General features: G+C 41.9%; 1 protein-coding gene across 1 annotated transcript in view; it reads left to right on the forward strand.

Annotated features, from left to right (window-relative positions):
* The window catches only part of adcy2b (adenylate cyclase 2b (brain)), a 281820-nt gene that overhangs the window by 161203 nt on the left and 96603 nt on the right, over nt 1-24014 (forward strand). The window contains exons 8-12 of the mRNA XM_061982391.2: nt 7938-8086; nt 10299-10410; nt 17882-18009; nt 22680-22838; nt 22999-23131. Coding sequence (XP_061838375.2) covers nt 7938-8086; nt 10299-10410; nt 17882-18009; nt 22680-22838; nt 22999-23131 — 681 coding nt within the window. The remainder of the gene's footprint in view (nt 1-7937; nt 8087-10298; nt 10411-17881; nt 18010-22679; nt 22839-22998; nt 23132-24014) is intronic.

Genomic DNA, 24014 nt, shown 5'->3' on the forward strand with positions numbered 1-24014 from the left:
TGTATTTATTTACTAGCAAGCTGGTCTCGCTTTTCTCGACATTTTTCATTCTAAAAGAGACAAAACTCAAATAGAATTTGAAAATCCACGAAAATATTTTAAAGACTTGGTCTTCACTTGGAATAAGCGGTAGAAAATGGATGGATGGATGGGTCTTCACTTGTTTAAATAAATTCATTTATTTTTTACTTTGCTTCTTATTACTTTTAGAAATACAATTTTAGAGAAAAAAATACAACCTTAAAAATGATTTTAGGATTTTTAAACAAATATACCTTTTTACCTTTTAAATGTCTTCCTCTTCTTTCCTGACAATTTAAATCAATGTTCAAGTAAAAAAAAATGTTTGTATTATTGTAAAGAATAATAAATATTTTAGCTTCTGGTTTTTTGACGAAGAATATTTGTGAAATATTTCTTCAAACTTACTATGATTAAAATTCAAATAAAATATTCTGGCAAATCTAGAAAATCTGTAGAACCAAATTTAAATCTTATTTCAAGTATTTTGAATTTCTTTTAAAAATTGTGTTCTGGAAAATCTAGAAGAAATACTAATTTGTCTTTGTTAGAAATATAGCTTGGTCCAATTTGTTAAATATTCTAACAAAGTGCAGATCGGATTTTAACCAATTTAAAACATGTCATCAAAATTCTAAAATGTATCTTAATCAGGAAAAAATACTAATGATGTTCCATAAATTATTTTTTTTAATTTTTTCAAAAAGATTCAAATTAGCTAGTTTTTCTCTTCTTTTTGTCGGTTGAATTTTGAATTTTAAAGAGTCGAAATTGAAGATAAACTATGTTTCAAAATTTTATTTTAAATTTTTTCGTGTTTTCTCCTCTTTTAAACCGTTCAATTAAGTGTTTTTTTCATCATTTATTCTCTACAAAAAACCTTCCGTAAAAGGAAAAAAAAATGTACGACGGAATGACAGACAGAAATACCCATTTTTTTATATATATAAATTTATTTATTTAGCTATTCTTGTTTAAATCACACTTACGTGTAACTTACAAATGACAATATATTTATTTACTTAAGTGTGTATCAAACTGGTAGCCCCTCGCATTAATCAGTACCCAAGAAGTAGTTTTTGGTTTCAAAAAGGTTGGTGACCCCTGTACTAGGGCATCAAATCAGTGTCAGTTGAGTCGGTCCATAGGTTGCCTGTAGGGATTTTTAATGTCCAGCAGATGTCAGTATTTAGTCACACAGTATCGACACGGTATCAATACAGTTTTGCAATGTGTCGAAACGCTTCATGACGCCTCATCAACCCATCACTAGCGCGCACAGTGGCGGAGAATAAACTATGAAACCAAAAGACTATAGCAAAAAAGTACAAACGAAAAACCCGCACAATGGCGGAGAACAAACTATGAAACCAAAAAGACTATAAACATGGAACAAAAACTTACTTGGCTTGGACAAAAATAGTTGCTTGAGGAATGGACATGGAAAGAGTGGACAGAGCATAAATGTGGTGAGGTCGTCAGAAAGACAAACTGAAAAACACTGAACTTAAATACTACAGACATGATTAACGAAAACAGGTGCGTGACTCAAGACGTGAAACAGGTGCGTGACGTGACAGGTGAAAACTAATGGGTTGCTATGGTGACAATCAAGAGTGCACAATGAGTCCAAACGTGGAACAGGTGAAACTAATGGGGTAATCATGGAAACAAGACAAGGGAGTGAAAAGACAGAAACTAAAGAGTCCTATAACTAAACAAAACATGACTTAATGTCATGTCTGTGTAATCATGTTTTGTTTTAAGTCATGTTCGGTTTTGTTTTTGGACTTTTTGTGCACTTTTGTTTGTTTTGTCACCATAGCAACCATTAGTTTTCACCTGTCACACACCTGTTTCACGTTCGGACTCACACACACCTGTCACCAATCATGTCACTGTTATTTAAGCCTACCTTTGGTCATCACTCGTTCTGCCTGCATTGTCTTTGTCACACCCGTTTATGTCTTGCTCTGACCAAGTAAGTTTCCCTTTCCATGCCCTAGCTTCTGCTAAAGATTAGCTTCACTTGTGTTTTAGGCACGCTTGCCTTTTTTGTTGTTGTATTGTTTATGTTTGTGGTCGTGCGTGATTTATGTTAATAAATCCTAGCCTACCTTCACCCTAGTGATGGGTTGATGAGGCGTCATGAAGCGTTTCGACACATTGCAAAACTGTATTGATACTGTGTCGATACTGTGTCACTAAATACTGACATCTGCTGGACATTAAAAATCCCTACAGGCAACCTATGGACCGACTCAACTGACACTGATTTGATGCCCTAGTACAGGGGTCACCAACCTTTTTGAAACCAAAAACTACTTCTTGGGTACTGATTAATGCGAAGGGCTACCAGTTTGATACACACTTAAATAAATAAATATATTGTCATTTGTAAGTTACACGTAAGTGTGATTTAAACAAGAATAGCTAAATAAATACATTTTATATATATAAAAAAATGGGTATTTCTGTCTGTCATTCCGTCGTACATTTTTTTTTTCCTTTTACGGAAGGTTTTTTGTAGAGAATAAATGATGAAAAAAACACTTAATTGAACGGTTTCAAAGAGGAGAAAACACGAAAACATTTAAAATAAAATATTGAAACATAGTTTATCTTCAATTTCGACTCTTTAAAATTCAAAATTCAACCGACAAAAAGAAGAGAAAAACTAGCTTATTTGAATCTTTTTGAAAAAATTAAAAAAAAGAATTTTTGGGGAGGAGATCTTGCCCCAAGTGGAGGAGTTCAAGTACCTCGGAGTCTTGTTCACGAGTGAGGGAAGAGTGGATCGTGAGATCGACAGGCGGATCGGTGCGGCGTCTTCAGTAATGCGGACGCTGTATCGATCCGTTGTGGTGAAGAAGGAGCTGAGCCGGAAGGCAAAGCTCTCAATTTACCGGTCGATCTACGTTCCCATCCTCACCTATGGTCATGAGCTTTGGGTTATGACCGAAAGGACAAGATCACGGGTACAAGCGGCCGAAATGAGTTTCCTCCGCCGGGTGGCGGGGCTCTCCCTTAGAGATAGGGTGAGAAGCTCTGTCATCCGGGAGGAGCTCAAAGTAAAGCCGCTGCTCCTCCACATGGAGAGGAGCCAGATGAGGTGGTTCGGGCATCTGGTCAGGATGCCACCCGATCGCCTCCCTCGGGAGGTGTTTAGGGTACGTCCGACCGGTAGGAGGCCACGGGGAAGACCCAGGACACGTTGGGAAGACTATGTCTCCCGGCTGGCCTGGGAACGCCTCGGGATCCCCCGGGAGGAGCTGGACGAAGTGGCTGGGGAGAGGGAAGTCTGGGCTTCCCTGCTTAGGCTGCTGCCCCCGCAACCCGACCTCGGATAAGCGGAAGAAGATGGATGGATGGATGGATGGATTTTTGGAACATCATTAGTAATTTTTCCTGATGAAGATACATTTTAGAATTTTGATGACATGTTTTAAATTGGTTAAAATCCAATCTGCACTTTGTTAGAATATTTAACAAATTGGACCAAGCTATATTTCTAACAAAGACAAATCAGTATTTCATCTAGATTTTCCAGAACAAAAATTTTAAAAGAAATTCAAAATACTTTGAAATAAGATTTAAATTTGATTCTACAGATTTTCTAGATTTGCCAGAATTTTTTTTTTGAATTTTAATCATAGTAAGTTTGAAGAAATATTTCACAAATATTCTTCGTCGAAAAAACAGAAACTAAAATTATTATTCTTTACAATAAAAAAAATATTTTTTTTTTACTTGAACATTGATTTAAATTGTCAGGAAAGAAGAGGAAGAAATTTAAAAGGTAAAAAGGTATATTTGTTTAAAAATCCTAAAATCATTTTTAAGGTTGTGTTTTTTCTCTAAAATTGTATTTCTAAAAGTAATAAGAAGCAAAGTAAAAAATAAATGAATTTATTTAAACAAGTGAAGACCCATCCATCCATCCATTTTCTACCGCTTATTCCAAGTGAAGACCAAGTCTTTAAAATATTTTCTTGGATTTTCAAATTCTATTTGAGTTTTGTCTCTTTAAGAATTAAAAATGTCAAGCAAAGCGAGACCAGCTTGATAGTACCGTATTTTCCGCACCATAAGGTGCCCTGGGTTAAAAGCCGCGCCTTCAATGAACGGCATATTTCAAAACTTTGTCCACCTATAAGCCGCCCCGTGTTATAAGCCGCATCTAACTGCGCTAAAGGAATGTCAAAAAAACAGTCAGATAGGTCAGTCAAACTTTAATAATATATTAAAAACCAGCGTGATGTGGGCGCGCATGGAGTCGTATATCAACATGGACAGAGCTGCGTGAAAAAAGCCACCCGGCCTCTTCGCGTAAACTTAAACTTACCTTAACCACTCGCTCATCTTTTCTTCATCCATCCCTTCGAGTTAGCTTTTATGATGACGCCGGCTGGAAAGGTCTCTTTTGGCAAGGTCTTCCTTTTGAATATCACCATGGGTGGAAGTTTCTGGCCATTAGCATGGCAAGCTAGAACCACAGTGAAGGATGACTTCTCATTCCCTGTGGTGCGAATATTCACCGTACGTGCTCCCGTTGTATCCACAGTGCGGTTCACAGGAATATCAAAAGTCAGTGGAACCTCGTCCATGTTGATAATGTTCTCTGGCCGGATCTTTTTTTCAGCTATTTTGTTTTTACAATATGCACGGAAAGTAGCCAGCTTTTCTTGAAAGTCTTTAGGCAGTTGCTGTGAAATAGTAGTCCGTGTGCGGATGGAGAGATTGCGTCTTTTCATGAACCGGATCCCTGTCGCTTAGTAGGAGCCATTTTGTGGTCTTTACAGATGTAAACACACAAAGGAAATGAAACGTAATATTCGCGCGCTTCTTCTTCTTCTACGCGGGCGGGTGGTTGCTTACAGTAGAAGAAGAAGCGCTTCCTGTTCTATGGGGGCGGGTGCTTACCTTGGCGGTTGCTTGCGTAGAAGAAGAAGCGCTTCCTGTTCTACCGGGAAAAAAGATGGCGGCTGTTTAGCGTAGTTGCGAGATCGAAACTTTATGAAAATGAATCGTAATATTAATCCATATATAAAGCGCACCGGGTTATAAGGCGCACTGTCAGCTTTTGAGAAAATTTGTGGTTTTTAGGTGCGGCTAATAGTGCGGAAAATACGGTAAATAAATACAATTTAAAAAAATAGAGGCAGCTCACTGGTAAGTGCTGCTCTTTGAGCTATTTTTAGAAGAGGCCAGCGGGCGACTGATCTGGTCCTTACGGGCTACCTGGTGACCGCGGGCACCGCGTTGGTGACCCCTGCCCTAGTATATACAATAATATAAACCAAGTCATTGTATTTCATTTAGGATTATTTCATATCTTCATTTAAATAAAAATCTTTTTTAAATCTTTTTTAGATGCAGTCAATAAATGTGAACATGCATCATAACATGGAAATCTAAGAGAACGTGTTGTGGATGATTGTGGACTGGGAATTTTTTTAATTTTATTTTTTTACACATTTTTATAAAAAAAATTAAAAAAAAAGAATTTTTTTCCCGACGTATTACATTTTAGACGATTTCTCTTCTTAGTTATTATTTCTCCGGCTGTAGAAAAGAGCCGCTCACAGGGCACAGAGGAGGCGTCAGTGCGACACAGTTCGTGTATCGGTCACGTGACCAAAACAGCTCATGGTCGGTCACGTGACTTTCTAAAAGCGGTACGCGCACCGACACAGGGTTTCGCTCTATGAGCTCGACGCATGCGCCGATGCATCGGTGTTGCCGGACCCATCACTACTTCACGCTGTCGCCCGGAGCCGTCTCTTGCGATGGAAGAACAACCCCGCAGCGAGCTGCGACCCCCATGTGACGAAAACACTGTTTTTCTCTGGCAAAAACACAAAATATGCAATATTTTCCCCAAATGTTTTTCAAAGTGGAACATTTGATGTAAAGTAATTATAGCCTTAAATGGGTCAGTACATCATGATTCATTTTTAAACTATGACAGTTTTGAAAAAAGATCCAACTAAAAATGATCACGCATCCAAAAGGGCTCCACTTTGAAAATAAGTTGTACATTATTTGTATTTTATTTTGTACTTTCAACACTTCAATGTCTAAATCAAGTCGATTTGAAGCTTTATATATACAGGTAAAAGCCAGTAAATTAGAATATTTTGAAAAACTTGATTTATTTCAGTAATTGCATTCAAAAGGTGTAACTTGTACATTATATTTATTCATTGCACACAGACTGATGCATTCAAATGTTTATTTCATTTAATTTTGATGATTTGAAGTGGCAACAAATGAAAATCCAAAATTCCGTGTGTCACAAAATTAGAATATTACTTAAGGCTAATACAAAAAAGGGATTTTTAGAAATGTTGGCCAACTGAAAAGTATGAAAATGAAAAATATGAGCATGTACAATACTCAATACTTGGTTGGAGCTCCTTTTGCCTCAATTACTGCGTTAATGCGGCGTGGCATGGAGTCGATGAGTTTCTGGCACTGCTCAGGTGTTATGAGAGCCCAGGTTGCTCTGATAGTGGCCTTCAACTCTTCTGCGTTTTTGGGTCTGGCATTCTGCATCTTCCTTTTCACAATACCCCACAGATTTTCTATGGGGCTAAGGTCAGGGGAGTTGGCGGGCCAATTTAGAACAGAAATACCATGGTCCGTAAACCAGGCACGGGTAGATTTTGCGCTGTGTGCAGGCGCCAAGTCCTGTTGGAACTTGAAATCTCCATCTCCATAGAGCAGGTCAGCAGCAGGAAGCATGAAGTGCTCTAAAACTTGCTGGTAGACGGCTGCGTTGACCCTGGATCTCAGGAAACAGAGTGGACCGACACCAGCAGATGACATGGCACCCCAAACCATCACTGATGGTGGAAACTTTACACTAGACTTCAGGCAACGTGGATCCTGTGCCTCTCCTGTCTTCCTCCAGACTCTGGGACCTCGATTTCCAAAGGAAATGCAAAATTTGCATGGTTGGGTGATGGTTTGGGGTGCCATGTCATCTGCTGGTGTCGGTCCACTCTGTTTCCTGAGATCCAGGGTCAACGCAGCCGTCTACCAGCAAGTTTTAGAGCACTTCATGCTTCCTGCTGCTGACCTGCTCTATGGAGATGGAGATTTCAAGTTCCAACAGGACTTGGCGCCTGCACACAGCGCAAAATCTACCCGTGCTTGGTTTACGGACCATGGTATTTCTGTTCTAAATTGGCCCGCCAACTCCCCTGACCTTAGCCCCATAGAAAATCTGTGGGGTATTGTGAAAAGGAAGATGCAGAATGCCAGACCCAAAAACGCAGAAGAGTTGAAGGCCACTATCAGAGCAACCTGGGCTCTCATAACACCTGAGCAGTGCCAGAAACTCATCGACTCCATGCCACGCCGCATTAATGCAGTAATTGAGGCAAAAGGAGCTCCAACCAAGTATTGAGTATTGTACATGCTCATATTTTTCATTTTCATACTTTTCAGTTGGCCAACATTTCTAAAAATCCCTTTTTTGTATTAGCCTTAAGTAATATTCTAATTTTGTGACACACGGAATTTTGGATTTTCATTTGTTGCCACTTCAAATCATCAAAATTAAATGAAATAAACATTTGAATGCATCAGTCTGTGTGCAATGAATAAATATAATGTACAAGTTACACCTTTTGAATGCAATTACTGAAATAAATCAAGTTTTTCAAAATATTCTAATTTACTGGCTTTTACCTGTATATGTATTTTATTTGCCTATTTGGTCATAAACATTGTTCTTTATACGGCAAACGCATTAAATATGCATTGTTTCCCTCAAAAAATATTTGAAAATGAATTATTGGAGCCTTCAATGGGTCAATAATTCCTAACAACATTTTGATTCATTATTATTATTTGAGTAATTAGAGGCAACATTGCAACTTTTTCATCCGCTCGCTCTTCTGTTCCAGGAGCGTCTGCTCTTGTCCTTGTTACCTTCTCACATCGCCCGAGTCATGAAAGCCGAGATCATCCAACGTCTTCAGGGACCAAACTTCGGTCGAACCGAGAGCACCAACAACTTCCACAACCTCTACGTGCAGCGACACACCAACGTCAGGTGACCGCCTGGCTTGTATTTTCTCCTCCTCATCATCTCCTCCCTGCATCCAATCTTCTTCTTCCCATTCATTCCAATTCCAATAGAGAGGTAATCCCTCTCCATTGTGCTCTGAGGTCACTTTGTGAGATGACACCCATCCAGACCCTCTCCTTCGAGGGTTTATGAAAGCTAATCATTTGTTTGGACGAGAGGCTCTTCTAGAAAGCTGATGCCCACAACAAAAAGCCAATACCCCTAAGTGATTTTGGCTATACAGTATCAGACTCTCACATCAGCAAACATTTCCATTACACAATAATGGATCAGTCCCTACAGGATTTTGTTGGGTTTTTGGCTGATCTTTGCGGCGTAAAATGCTGCAACTTTTTCACAAAGTTGCTGCCAAAAACTTGGAGGCCTATTTTTTCCCAATAAACTTGTCCATCCATCCATCCATCTTCTTCCGCTTATCCGAGGTCGGGTCGCGGGGGCAGCAGCTTAAGCAGGGAAGCCCAGACTTCCCTCTCCCCAGCCACTTCGTCCAGCTCCTCCCGGGGGATCCCGAGGCGTTCCCAGGCCAGCCGGGAGAGATAGTCTTCCCAGCGTGTCCTGGGTCTTCCCCGTGGCCTCCTACCGGTCGGACGTGCCCGAAACACCTTCCTAGGGAGGCGTTCGGGTGGCATCCTGACCAGATGCCCGAACCACCTCATCTGGCTCCTCTCCATGTGGAGGAGCAGCGGCTTTACTTTGAGCTCCCCCCGAATGACAGAGCTTCTCACCCTATCTCTAAGGGAGAGCCCCGCCACTCGGCGGAGGAAACTCATTTCGGCCGCTTGTACCCGTGATCTTGTCCTTTCGGTCATGACCCAAAGCTCATGACCATAGGTGAGGATGGGAACGTAGATCGACCGGTAAATCGAGAGTTTTGCCTTCCGGCTCAGCTCCTTCTTCACCACAACGGATCGATACAGCGTCCGCATTACTGAAGATGCCGCACCGATCCGCCTGTCGATCTCACGATCCACTCTTCCCCCACTCGTGAACAAGACTCCGAGGTACTTGAACTCCTCCACTTGGGGCAAGATCTCCTCCCCAACCCGGAGATGGCACTCCACCCTTTTCCGGGAGAGAACCATGGACTCGGACTTGGAGGTGCTGATTCCCATCCCAGTCGCTTCACACTCGGCTGCGAACCGATCCAGCGAGAGCTGAAGATCTTGGCCAGAGGAAGCCATCAGGACCACATCATCTGCAAATAGCAGAGACCTAATCCTGCAGCCACCAAACCAGATCCCCTCAACGCCCTGACTGCGTCTAGAAATTCTGTCCATAAAGGTTATGAACAGAATCGGTGACAAAGGGCAGCCTTGGCGGAGTCCAACCCTCACTGGAAACGTGTCCGACTAACTGCCGGCAATGCGGACCAAGCTCTGGCACTGATTATACAGGGAGCGAACTGCCACTATAAGACAGTCCGTTACCCCATACTCTCTGAGCACTCCCCACAGGACTTCCCGGGGTACACGGTCGAATGCCTTCTCCAAGTCCACAAAGCACATGTAGACTGGTTGGGCAAACTCCCATGCACCCTCAAGGACCCTGCCGAGAGTATAGAGCTGGTCCACAGTTCAACGACCAGGACGAAAACCACACTGTTCCTCCTGAATCCGAGGTTCGACTATCCGGCGTAGCCTCCTCTCCAGTACACCTGAATAGACCTTACCGGGAAGGCTGAGGAGTGTGATCCCACGATAGTTGGAACACACCCTCCGGTTCCCCTTCTTAAAGAGAGGAACCACCACCCCGGTCTGCCAATCCAGAGGTACCGCCCCCGATGTCCACGCGATGTTGCAGAGTCTTGTCAACCAAGACAGCCCCACAACATCCAGAGCCTTAAGGAACTCCGGGCGGATCTCATCCACCCCCGGGGCCTTGCCACCGAGGAGCTTTTTAACAACCTCGGCAACCTCAGCCCCAGAAATAGGAGAGCCCACCACAGACTCCCCAGGCCTTGCTTCCTCATAGGAAGAGAGATTATCATCACACTTCAACCTCTCTGACATGGGAATGCTAGGTCAGCATTGCAAATGAAAAAGAATGAATAAATGGATAAGTACATGTTAAATAAAGCCATGTATACGGGTAAAGTAAATGTTATTGGCCGCAGAAAGGAACAGGAAGTAGATCCTGCTCCTTGGTTTTCCGACATGTTTGTGTCTTATTCCGGCAGCATTCTGTACGCTGACATCGTGGGCTTCACCAGGCTGGCTACTGACTGTGCGCCAGGGGAGCTGGTGCACATGCTCAATGAACTCTTTGGCAAGTTTGACCAGATAGCAAAGGTAAATATTGCTCACCTTACATCCCCGTGTTTTGATGATATACACTATATTGCTAAAAGTATTTGTCCAGCCATCCAAATGATGAGAATGAGGTGTCCTAATCACTAATCACAGGTGTATCAAATCAAGCACTTAGGCATGGAGACTGTTTCTACAAACATGTGTGAAAGAATGGGCCGCTTTCAGTGATTTCCAGCATGGAACTGTCATAGGATGCCACCTGTGCAACAAATCCAGTCCTCGCTCCTAAATATTCCAAAGTCAACTTTATTATAAGAAAAGTGAAGAGTTTGTGAACAACAGCAACTCAGCCACCAAGTGGTAGGCCACGTAAACTGACAGAGAGGTCAGCATAGTGCAGAGCTCCACACTTCATGTCACCTTCCAATTAGCCCACGTACAGTACGCAGAGAGCTTCATGGAATGGGTTTCCATGAACGAACAGCTGCATCTAAGCCATACATCACCAAGTCCAATGCAAAGCGTGGGATGCAGTGGTGTAAAGGACATCACCACTGGACTCTAGAGCAGTGGAGACGCCTTCTCTGGACTGATGAATCACACTTTTCCATCTGGCAATCTGATGGACCAGTCTGGGTTTGGAGGTTGCCGGGAGAACGCCACATTTCGGACTGCATTGTGCCGAGTGTGAAATTTGGTGGAGGAGGAATTATGGTGCGGGGCTGTTTTTCAGGAGTTGGGCTTGGCCGCTTAGTTCCAGTGAAAGGAACTTTGAATGCTCCAGGGTACCAAAACATTTTGGACAATTCCATGCTCCCAACCTTGTGGGAACAGTTTGGAGCGGGCCCCTTCCTCTTCCAACATGACTGTGCACCAGTGCACAAAGCAAGGTCCATAAAGACATGGATGACAGAGTCTGGTGTGGGTGAACTTGACTGGCCTGCACAGAGTCCTGACCTGAACCCGACAGAACACCTTTGGGATGAATTAGAACGGAGACTGAGAGCCAGGCCTTCTCCACCAACATCAGTGTGGGACCTCACCAATGTACTTTTGGAAGAATGATGGAAAATTGCTATAAACACACTCTGCAACCTTGTGGACAGCCTTGCCAGAAGAGTTGAAGCTGTAATAGCTGCATATTGAACCCTATGGGTTAGGAACAGAGGTGGGTAGTAACGCGCTACATTTACTCCGTTACATCTACCTGAGTAACTTTTGGGATAAATTGTACTTCTAAGAGTAGTTTTAATGCAACTTACTCTTACTTTTACTTGAGTATATTTATAGAGAAGAAACGCTACTTTTACTCCGCTACTTTTATCTACATTCAGCTCGCTACTCGCTACTAATTTTTATCGATCTGTTAATGCACGCTTTGTTTGTTTTGGTCTGTCAGACAGACCTTCATAGTGCCTGCGTTTCACCAAATGCAGTCACTCGTGACGTTCACTCCGTTCCACCAATCAGATGCAGTCACTGGTGACGTTGGACCAATCAAACAGAGCCAGGGGTCACATGACCTGACTTAAACAAGTTGAAAAACGTATTCGGGTGTTACCATTTAGTGGTCAATTGTTCGGAATATGTACTGTACTGTGCAATCTACTGATAAAAGTTCCAATCAATCAATCAAAACTGTGAAGGAAAAAAGACCATTTTTAATTTCAACCGTACATCCCGTCAAAAGCCTAAAGACTGACTGCACAGTTCCTGTCTTCACAATAAAAGTGCCGCTCCATCGCGCCTGCGCTTTCAAAATAAGAGTCTCCGAAAGCCTGCGCAAACAAGCTAGCAAGCTACGGAGTTTGCCGCCAATGTATTTCTTGTAAAGTGTATAAAAACGAATATGGAAGCTGGACAAATAAGATGCCAAAAACCAACCACTTTCATGTGGTATTAGACAGAAAGGAGGAACTTGTTTTTCTCCTCCATTTGAAAATGTTGACGTTATCATCACTACTGTCTGATTACAATCAATGCAAGTCATCAGAATCAGGTAATACACCAACTTATATTCTTGTCTTCATGAAAGAAAGGAATCTATATGTTAAACATGCATGTATATTCATTAAAACACCTTTAACATGTAAACAAAAATGGCAAAATAAAATAAATATAAATTATATACTGTATATATCAATGTATGTATGTATATATATATATATACATATATATATGTATGTATGTATATATATATATATATATATATATATATATATATATATATATGATGTGTGTGTGTGTGTGTATGTTACTCATCAGTTACTCAGTACTTGAGTAGTTTTTTCACAACATACTTTTTACTTTTACTCAAGTAAATATTTGGGTGACTACTCCTTACTTTTACTTGAGTAATAAATCTCTAAAGTAACAGTACTCTTACTTGAGTACAATTTCTGGCTACTCTACCCACCTCTGGTTAGGAATGGGATGGCACTTTAAAGGCAGGTGGCCAAATACTTTTGGCAATATAGTGTATCTATTACATTCAATCATGATTTGTAGGCATTCTTCTTTTCTTTTTCTTTAATTCTTCCAATAGTTTCCTGACGAGAGAGTCCATCCATCCATGCAAAATAAAAATGAATACATTTCCAATGTATTTTTTTTAAAATAATTGAATTGGGGTTAGTTAGGTGATGCAGGGCCGGACAAATAATTCACTTCAGATTTACGTTTGAACCACGTGACTAAATTAGTGAACTACTTCCTCCAGCAGCTACCACGCCCCTGAGCTATGGCGCCGCCATTTTGCTGTTGGACGTCACCGCGCACGTTGCGTGATGACATCGTTCCCACACACCAGCATCGTTAAAGGAATCGCATGAAAAATTGGCAAGCGATTTCCCAAAGAATTGATAGACTGGGAACCGGTTCTGAACAAGAACCAGTTTTTGATTCCCGTCCTTACTGGCCAATGTGATTTTTTTTTTTTTATTGAATTGAAAATTAAATTTACCGTATTTTCCGCACCATAAGGCGCCCTGGGTTATAAGCCGCGCCTTCAATGAACGGCATATTTCAAAACTTTGTCCACCTATAAGCCGCCCCGTGTTATAAGCCGCATCTAACTGCGCTAAAGGAATGTCAAAAAAACAGTCAGATAGGTCAGTCAAACTTTAATAATATATTAAAAACCAGCGTGATGTGGGCGCGCATGGAGTCGTATATCAACATGGACGGAGCTGCGTGAAAAAAGCCACCGGGCCTCTTCGCGTAAACTTACCTTAACCACTCGCTCATCTTTTCTTCATCCATCCATCCCTTCGAGTTAGCTTTTATGATGACGCCGGCTGGAAAGGTCTCTTTTGGCAAGGTCTTCCTTTTGAATATCACCATGGGTGGAAGTTTCTGGCCATTAGCATGACAAGCTAGAACCACAGTGAAGGATGACTTCTCATTCCCTGTGGTGCGAATATTCACCGTACGTGCTCCCGTTGTATCCACAGTGCGGTTCACAGGAATATCAAAAGTCAGTGGAACCTCGTCCATGTTGATAATGTTCTCTGGCCGGATCTTTTTTTCAGCTATCTTGTTTTTACAATATGCACGGAAAGTAGCCAGCTTTTCTTGAAAGTCTTTAGGCAGTTGCTGTGAAATAGTAGTTCGTGTGCGGATGGAGAGATTGCGTCTTTTCATGAACCGGATCCCTGTCGCTTAGTAGGAGCCATTTTGTGGTCTTTACAGATGTAAACACACAAAGGAAATGAAACGTACGGTAATATCCGCGCGCTTCTTCTTCTTCTACGCGGGCGGGTGGTTGCTTACAGTAGAAGAAGAAGCGCTTCCTGTTCTATGGGGGCGGGTGCTTACCTTGGCGGTTGCTTGCGTAGAAGAAGAAGCACTTCCTCTTCTACGGGGAAAAAAGATGGCGGCTGTTTACCGTAGTTGCGAGACCGAAACTTTATGAAAATGAATCTTAATATTTATCCATATATAAAGCGCACCGGGTTATAAGCCGCACTGTCAGCTTTTGAGAAAATTTGTGGTTTTTAGGTGCGCCTTATAGTGCGGAAAATACGGTAATTATAATTTTTTATATTCTTTTTTACATCCTCACATGGTCTCCAAATTATACTCACTCCTTTCACCAGTTGAAGAAATTAAGGCCTCAAATTCCTTCCATCAAAAATATTTTTTAAATAATGATTTATTTATTATTGTTTTTTTTTCAGTGTGGCACAAGTCATCCTTGGTAATGTTCTGTTGCTGGACATTTAAAAAAAATAAAAAAAATAAAGCCGTAGAAAATGGATGGATGGATGGACATTAAATAATAATAAATGAATGAATTAAAATTAAAAAAAATTAAAAACAAGCATTATCAATCAATCAATCAATCAATCAATGTTTATTTATATAGCCCTAAATCACAAGTGTCTCAAAGGGCTGCACAAGCCACAACGACATCCTCGGTACAAAGCCCACATAAGGGCAAGGAAAAACTCACCCCAGTGGGACGTCGATGTGGATGACTATGAGAAACCTTGGAGAGGACTGCATATGTGGGTAACCCCCCCCCCCCCCCCCCTCCTAGGGAGACCGAATGCAATGGATGTCGAGTGGGTCTAACATAATATTGTGAGAGTCCAGTCCATAGTGGATCCAGCATAACAGTAAGAGTCCAGTCCACAGTGGGGGCAGCAGGAAACCATCCCGAGCGGAGACGGGTCAGCAGCGCAGAGATGTTCCCAACCGATATACAGGCGAGCGGTCCACCCCGGGTCCCGACCCCGGACAGCCAGCACCCCATCCATGGCCACCGGACCTGTGTGTCTCCCCTTCCACAAGGGGTAGGGGGGAGCAGAGGAGAAAAGAAAAGAAACGGCAGATCAACTGGTCTAAAAAAAGAGGGGGCTATTCAAAGGCTAGAGTATACAAATGAGTTTTGAGATGGGACTTAAATGCATCTACTGAGGTAGCATCTCTAACTGTTACGGGGAGGGCATTCCATAGTACTGGAGCCCGAATAGAAAACGCTCTGCAGCCCACAGACTTTTTTTGGGCTCTGGGAATCACTAATAAGCCGGAGTTCTTTGAACGCAGATTTCTTGCCGGGACATATGGTACAATGCAATCGACAAGATAGGACGGAGCTAGACCGTGTAGTATTTTATACGTAAGTAGTAAAACCTTAAAGTCACATCTTAAGTGCACAGGAAGCCAGTGCAGGTGAGCCAGTATAGGTATATATATATGTATATATGTATATAAGGTATATACAGTATAGGCGTAATATGATCAAACTTTCTTGTTCTTGTCAAAAGTCTAGCAGCCGCATTTTGTACCAACTGTAGTCTTTTAATGCTAGACATAGGGAGACCCCAAAATAATACGTTACAGGAGACGAGACGTAACGAACGCATGAATAATGATCTCAGCGTCGCTAGTGGATAAAATAGAACGAATTTTAGCGATATTACGGAGATGAAAGAAGGCCGTTTTAGTAACACTCTTAATGTGTGACTCAAAGGAGAGAGTTGGGTGGAAGATAATACCCAGATTCTTTACTGATTCGCCTTGTGTAATTGTTTGGTTGTCAAATGTTAAGGTGGTATTTTTAAATAAATGTCGGTGTTTAGCAGGACCGATAATCAGCATTTCCGTTTTCTTAGTGTTGAGTTGCAAGAAGTTAGCGGACATCCATTGTTTAATTTCATTAAGACACGCCTCCAGCTGACTACAATCCGGCGTGTTGGTCAGCTTTAGGGGCATGTAGAGTTGGCTGTCATCAGCATAACAATGAAAGCTAACACCGTATTTGCGTATGATGTCGCCTAGCGGCAGCATGTACATGCTATGTGCATAAAGAGTTAGAAGCTGTCATTTAGAATCAAGTTTGACCTAAATTCATTATCATTTTAATTTGTGGAGGAGGAGCAGCGGCTTTACTTTGAGCTCCTCCCGGATGGCAGAGCTTCTCACCCTATCTCTAAGGGAGAGCCCTGCCACCCGGCGGAGGAAACTCATTTCGGCCGCTTGTACCCGTGATCTTGTCCTTTCGGTCATAACCCAAAGCTCATGACCATAGGTGAGGATGGGAACGTAGATCGACCGGTAAATTGAGAGCTTTGCCTTTCGGCTCAGCTCCTTCTTCACCACAACGGATCGATACAGCGTCCGCATTACTGAAGACGCCGCACCGATCCGCCTGTCGATCTCACGATCCACTCTTCCCTCACTCGTGAACAAGACTCCGAGGTACTTGAACTCCTCCACTTGGGGCAAGATCTCCTCCCCAACCCGGAGATGGCACTCCACCCTTTTCCGGGCGAGAACCATGGACTCGGACTTGGAGGTGCTGATTCTCATCCCAGTCGCTTCACACTCAGCTGCGAACCGATCCAGTGAGAGCTGAAGATCCTGGCCAGATGAAGCCATCAGGACCACATCATCTGCAAAAAGCAGAGACCTAATCCTGCAGCCACCAAACCAGATCCCCTCAACGCCTTGACTGCGCCTAGAAATTCTGTCCATAAAAGTTATGAACAGAATCGGTGACAAAGGGCAGCCTTGGCGGAGTCCAACCCTCACTGGAAACGTGTCCGACTTACTACCGGCCATGCGGACCAAGCTCTGGCACTGATCATACAGGGAGCGGACTGCCACAATCAGACAGTCTGATACCCCGTACTCTCTGAGCACTCCCCACAGGACTTCCCGAGGGACACGGTCGAATGCCTTCTCCAAGTCCACAAAACACATGTAGACTGGTTGGGCAAACTCCCATGCACCCTCAAGGACCCTGCCCAGAGTATAGAGTTGGTCCACAGTTCCACGACCAGGACGAAAACCACACTGTTCCTCCGAGGAGCCAGATGAGGTGGTTCGGGCATCTGGTCAGGATGCCACCCGAACGCCTCCCTAGGGAGGTGTTTAGGGCACGTCCGACCCGTAGGAGGCCGCGGGGAAGACCCAGGACACGTTGGGAAGACTATGTCTCCCGGCTGGCCTGGGAACGCCTCGGGGTCCCCCGGGAAGAGCTGGACGAAGTGGCTGGGGAGAGGGAAGTCTGGGCTTCCCTGCTTAGGCTGCTGCCCCCGCGACCCGACCTCGGATAAGCGGAAGAAGATGGATGGATGGATGGATTTTAATTTGTATATTTCTGTGGAATGGAATGGGTTAGAAATCCTTTGAGTACATTAAAAGTCTGTTGTTTGGGAATAAAAGCAAGAAATTCTGTGTTCGGTGAGAACAATGGAGGTCATTTTGAATAACAAGGAGAGCGTCTTGTCCATCATATGAAGGTCAATCAATAAACCCTCACACTGTCCTGCGGACATTCTGGGACCCCCGGAGACTGGCGGCACACAAACATCAAGTCTGCTGGTCCCGGCGCCTCCTCGCTGCTCTTGACTCAGCTTTTGTGCCCGCTGGTGGACGGCGCCACGGTGTTACATAAAGGCCGTCCAGCCAGGAGCTGGTTCACATCTGGCTGGTGGGACGCAGACTCATGTGAGGGGGTGCTGCATGATCACTTCTTTTGCATATTCTCTCTTCCCTCCAGGAAAACGAGTGCATGCGAATTAAGATCCTGGGAGATTGTTACTATTGTGTGTCGGGCCTTCCGGAATCTCTGCCTCACCACGCCAGGAACTGTGTGAAGATGGGCCTGGACATGTGTGAGGCCATCAAGTAAAATAACTCATCTCTCTCTCTCTCTCTCCCTTCCTCGCTCTAACACACACACACACACACACACACAAACCCGTCAGGGTAGGAAGAAAGCCAGAGTTGGTTTTAGCTTTGTTTGAACTCTGCAGTCAACAAGAAGTGAACACATTATGATGGGCCTCAGTCTGCTCCAAACAACTAAGAAACATTATGTCACTTTTATACGCACTGAGTGGTATACTAATAAAGTACCACAGTACTAATGAACTCAAAATGGTACTATACTGCTTCTAAAAAAAATACCTTTTTTTTTTTCTGTCATCATTGCTGGTAAAAGGAGCAGAGGTGCATGTTGGGAAACACACAAAAACAACGTAGGGATAGAAAAGTAAAATCACTAATCCTCGCCGCCATGGCGACAAAGTAAGTTTTTTACAAGTATTATTATCACTGCAGGACGAGGAATAGCTAAAAAGGCTTCACTACACACCGTAGGAAGATACAATAGCTCACCACTAACAGCAAGCTAGCACCCCTGAATGTAAACAAATGCCATGGGTGGATTTACACCTGACATCCACTGTAATGATACCAAGTACAGGAGCGCAGAGGTGTGGACTCGAGTCACATGACTTGGACTCGAGTCAGACTCGAGTCATGAATTTGATGACTTTAGACTCGACTTGACAAAATGTAAAAAGACTTGCAACTCGACTTAGACTTTAACATCAATGACTTGTGACTTCACTTGGACTTGAGCCTTTTGAATTGACATGACTTGACATGACTTGCTACTTTCCCCAAAACCCAAAGATGAAAAAGTTATTCGGGAGCGCTCCGTATTTTTCATTGTGTACTTGTCTATCAGCGTTGCGTGTGTCAGCTGGTGTGGTCTCAGTACAACAGCCAATCAAATTAGATCTACTTTGTTTTCATCACACAGCATTCATCCAATCAAATTGCAGGACAACCAACGAAGAAGACATGTCCAAACCACACGCCAGTGAACAAAAAATGATACCTAAAACAATTTTGTTTGGGTATAAAAATTACGAGGTGGTCAACACAAAACGGTTTGCAGTATGCAACACATGCGGTTCGAAAATGACTGATGGAGAGGCAACAACTTCCAACTTCGTCCGGCATTTGAAGTTGCACAAAGAACGGTAAGTTTTGAATGTAAGATAACGTTTATTGGCTAAGTAACGTGACTTTTATTTGCTGTGTAGTTAAATCAGTGAGGCTGTAAACTCACTGCTAACGTTATAACGTTATTGCAAACACGGGAATCTGTTGCAGTTCACTACCTTATTCATACTTTTTGTTCAGTGATTTTTTTCAAGCAGGGTTACGTTAGTCAATATATCACACGTAACGTTAGACGGCGGTCAGCAGCACCGCGTATTTTAGCCACCTAAAAAAAGACAAAAATAGTCAAATAAAGGTCAGTTAAAATGTATACTATATTATGAATATGTGTACCGTTTTAGCTAGCTTTCTGACATACTGTTGGTTGTTTACCTCAGTGGTCCCCAACCACCGGGCCGCGGCCAGGTACTGGTCCGTGGATCGATTGGTATCGGGCCGCACAAGAAATAATATTTTTTTTTTTCTTTTTTTAATTAAATCAACATAAAAAACACAAGATACACTTACAAGTAGTGCACCAACCCAAAACAACTCTCTCCCCCCTTTTGTTCTGGGCATTGAACATGAAGACTCTTCCTTCACTGTTCCGAGTGGCCATGAGAGTCTTGGCAGTGCCTGCCTCCAGTGCTCCAGTGGAGCGAGTTTTCAGCCATGGTGGCATCATACTACGCCCCCATCGTGCACAAATGACTGACAGACTCTTGGCTAATTTGGTCTTTTGCAAATGCAATGCAGCATAGGGCCCTGACATATAAAAAGTACAACTTTTCTGTTATGTTCACGTATATGTCATGTTTTTTCAATGTTAACACTTTTGTACAAATAAGTACATTTGCACTTTATTTTTCAATGTGTTTGTTCTGTAAAGGAATGAGTTAATGTTTAAAATGACTGGTTAATAGTGCTATTATAAAGTGCAATGTCAGCACAATTTTCTTTCCTGCAATTTAAAATGCACTTGTTTTAATAAATAAATACAGCGTTTTAAAAGCATACACAATCTGTGTTAATATATTAGTCTGTGGTTAAAAGGACTTGAAAGGACTCGAAACTCAAAATGCAGGACTTAGGACTTGACTTGAGACTTTCCAGTCTTGACTTTGGACTTGACTCGGGGCTTGCCTGTCTTGACTCGGGACTTGACTCGGACTTGAGGGCAAAGACTTGAGACTTACTTGTGACTTGCAAAACAATGACTTGGTCCCACCTCTGCCTAGAAGTGTCCTTCATAGACAACAGCACATTTGTCAATACATAATATATTGAGTCTGGTATTATTTGCTATAAACATTCTAACAGAACATTTTCAAACCTTCTGGTTGCATGAAGATGGCCTAAAACCTCTTTTCAAAAATGTATTCTTATAATAAAAAAATACAATTATTTATTTATATATATTTTTTTTTAAGATACATTTTTGAAAATGTTGACTATTTATAATTGTAATGAATAAGAATGTTATAAAATGTAATTGATGTTTTTGTGCACCCCTGATACGTTGTTCATACAATAGCTCGTTTCACTTGATCAAACATATTAACATTCCATCCATCCATCCATTTTCTACCGCTTGTCCCTTTTCGGGGTCGCGGGGGGTCACCGGAGCCCATCTCAGCTGCATTGGGGCGGAAGGCGGGGTACACCCTGGACAAGTCGCACACACAGACAACATTCACACTCACATATTAACATTCCATGCTACAAAATAACAACAGTATGTACAAACCCTGTTTCCATATGAGTTGGGAAATTGTGTTAGATGTAAATATAAACGGAATACAATGATTTGCAAATCCTTTTCAAGCCATATTCAGTTGAATATGCTACAAAGACAACATATTTGATGTTCAAACTCATAAACATTTTTTTTTTTTGCAAATAATCATTAACTTTAGAATTTGATGCCAGCAACACGTGACAAAGAAGTTGGGAAAGGTGGCAATAAATGCTGATAAAGTTGAGGAATGCTCATCAAACACTTATTTGGAACATCCCACAGGTGTGCAGGCTAATTGGGAACAGGTGGGTGCCATGATTGGGTATAAAAACAGCTTCCCAAAAAAATGCTCAGTCTTTCACAAGAAAGGATGGGGCGAGGTACACCCCTTTGTCCACAACTGCGTGAGCAAATTGTTGAACAGTTTAAGAACAACGTTTCTCAAAGTGCAATTGCAAGAAATTTAGGGATTTCAACATCTACGGTCCATAATATCATCAAAAGGTTCAGAGAATGTGGAGAAATCACTCCACGTAAGCGGCATGGCCGGAAACCAACATTGAATGACCGTGACCTTCCATCCCTCTGTATCAAAAAGTGACATCAATCTCTAAAGGATATCACCACATGGGCTCAGGAACACTTCAGAAAACCACTGTCACTAAATACAGTTGGTCGCTACATCTGTAAGTGCAAGTTAAAGCTCTACTATGCAAAGTGAAAGCCATTTATCAACAACACCCAGAAACGCCGCTGACTTTTCTCATCTAAGTTGGACTCATGCAAAGTGGAAAAGTGTTCTGTGGTCTGACGAGTCCACATTTCAAATTGTTTTTGGAAATATTCGACATCTTGTCATCCGGACCAAAGAGGAAAAGAACCATCCAGACTGTTATCGACGCAAAGTTGAAAAGCCAGCATGTGTGATGGTATGGGGGTGCATTAGTGCCCAAGACATGGGTAACTTACACATCTGAGAAGGCGCCATTAATGCTGAAAGTTACATACAGGTTTTGGAACAACATATGCTGCCATCTAAGCGCCGTCTTTTTCATGGACGTATTTCAGCAAGACAATGCCAAGCCACGTGTTACATCAACGTGGCTTCGTAGTAAAAGAGTGCGGGTACTTTCCTGGCCCGCCTGCAGTCCAGACCTGTCTCCCATCTAAAATGTGTGGCGCATTATGAAGCGTAAAATACGACAACGGAGACCCCCGGACTGTTGAACGACTGAAGCTCTACATAAAACAAGAATGGGAAAGAATTCCACTTTCAAAGCTTCAACAATTAGTTTCCTCAGTTCCCAATCGTTTATTGAGCGTTGTTAAAAGGAAAGGTGATGTAACACAGTGGTGAACATGCCCTTTCCCAAATTCTAAGTTAATTATTATTTGCAAAAAAAATTAAAGTTTATGAGTTTAACATCAAATATGTTGTCTTTGTAGCGCATTCAATTGAATATGGCTTGAAAATGATTTGCAAATCATTGTATTCCGTTTATATTTACATCCAACACAATTTCCCAACTCATATGGAAACGGGGTTTGTACGATTCCTGCTGATATCAGATCGATATCTGTATCGGCCAATACTCAAGGCTCCAATATTGGTATTGTATGGGATGCGAATGAAACTCCCCTGTAAAGACGTGCTAACATTGGTTAAAAAAGCAAAAAAAACACCTCAGTTTGATGATGTCATAAGTCATGGCGCACAGCAGGGGGTTCATGTTCATCCTCATGTGTTCACATGGATCTTCATGCTTTCACACGACTTGAAATTGATCCGACATAAAGTTCAAATGCCTTTCCTTGCCTTCTCCAGGAAGGTCCGAGACGCCACAGTCGTTGACATCAACATGCGCGTGGGCGTCCACTCTGGGAACGTCCTGTGCGGCGTGATCGGCCTGCGCAAGTGGCAGTATGACGTGTGGTCACATGACGTGACACTGGCCAATCACATGGAGGCGGGAGGTGTGCCAGGGTGAGCTCGCTATGGATGCTGATGCTTTGGTCCCCGTGGCGCCTGCTGTCAGCAGTCTGACAAATACCTGCTGGAGCAACGTTGGCGGGGCCATCCGTCATTGTTTCCAAATGTGCTGACGTCAGCCACAAACTTCAATGGATTTGTTTCTCTCCTGCAGGAGAGTCCACATCTCATCGGTCACTCTGGAGCACTTGAAGGGCTCCTATGAGGTGCAGCCTGGAGACGGACAGAGTCGCGATTCCTACCTGAAGGAACATGGAGTGGTGACCTACCTGGTCATCAACCCCAAGGTAGGAGAACCATCAACTGGATGTACCTGAATGCAACACTTGGACCCAACCTGAGCTGCTGGCCACAATAATCTGCAATGAAATGACTGCCAAAACTCCACACAGACATAATAATGTTGTTGCAATTTGCAAGTAACAAAAAAAGGTTTTATTCAATTAAGAACAAGTTGCCAGTAAAAAAAAATTGATTTTCTTCAATTCAAAAAACGATTTTCAAGTAAAAAATACTTCTATTTAATAAAAAATAATAATAATTGAAAGTAAATAACACATTTCTTCAATTAAAAAAACAATTTGCCATAAAAAAAACTATTTTCTTTCAATCGAAAAACGATTTTCTGCAAGCAAAAAAATATTTGCAAGTAAAAAATGATTATATTTAATTAAAAAAAATATTTGAAAGTAAATGACACATTTCTTCAATTTAAAAAACAATTCGCCATTAAAAAAACTAATTTCTTTCAATCGAAAAATGAAAGAAAAAAAAAGATTTGCAAGTATAAAAACGATGTTCTTCAATTAAAAAAATCGATTTGCAAGTAAAAAAACTATTTTCTTCAATTTGTAACTAAAAAAAATGTTTTTTCAAATAGAAAAAACAATTCCCAAGTAGAACGATTGGCAAGTAAAAAAAAAAAACAATTTCCTTCAGTGAAAAAAACAATTTGTCAGTAAAAAAAAGATATATTTCCTTTCATTCCAAAAAAAAAGAATTCTGCAACAATTCGTATCAAAAAATGTTTTTCAATTTTTAAAAAAACACATTCGCGAGTAAAAAACAATTTTCTTCAATTAATAAATGATTTGTCAGTGAAAAAAAATACATAAATAAATATTGCAAGTTTAAAAATAATTTTGTGCAAATAAAACGATTTGCAAGTAA

The sequence above is a fragment of the Nerophis lumbriciformis genome, linkage group LG21 (genome assembly GCF_033978685.3).
Source record: "Nerophis lumbriciformis linkage group LG21, RoL_Nlum_v2.1, whole genome shotgun sequence".
Taxonomy (NCBI): Eukaryota; Metazoa; Chordata; class Actinopteri; order Syngnathiformes; family Syngnathidae; genus Nerophis; species Nerophis lumbriciformis.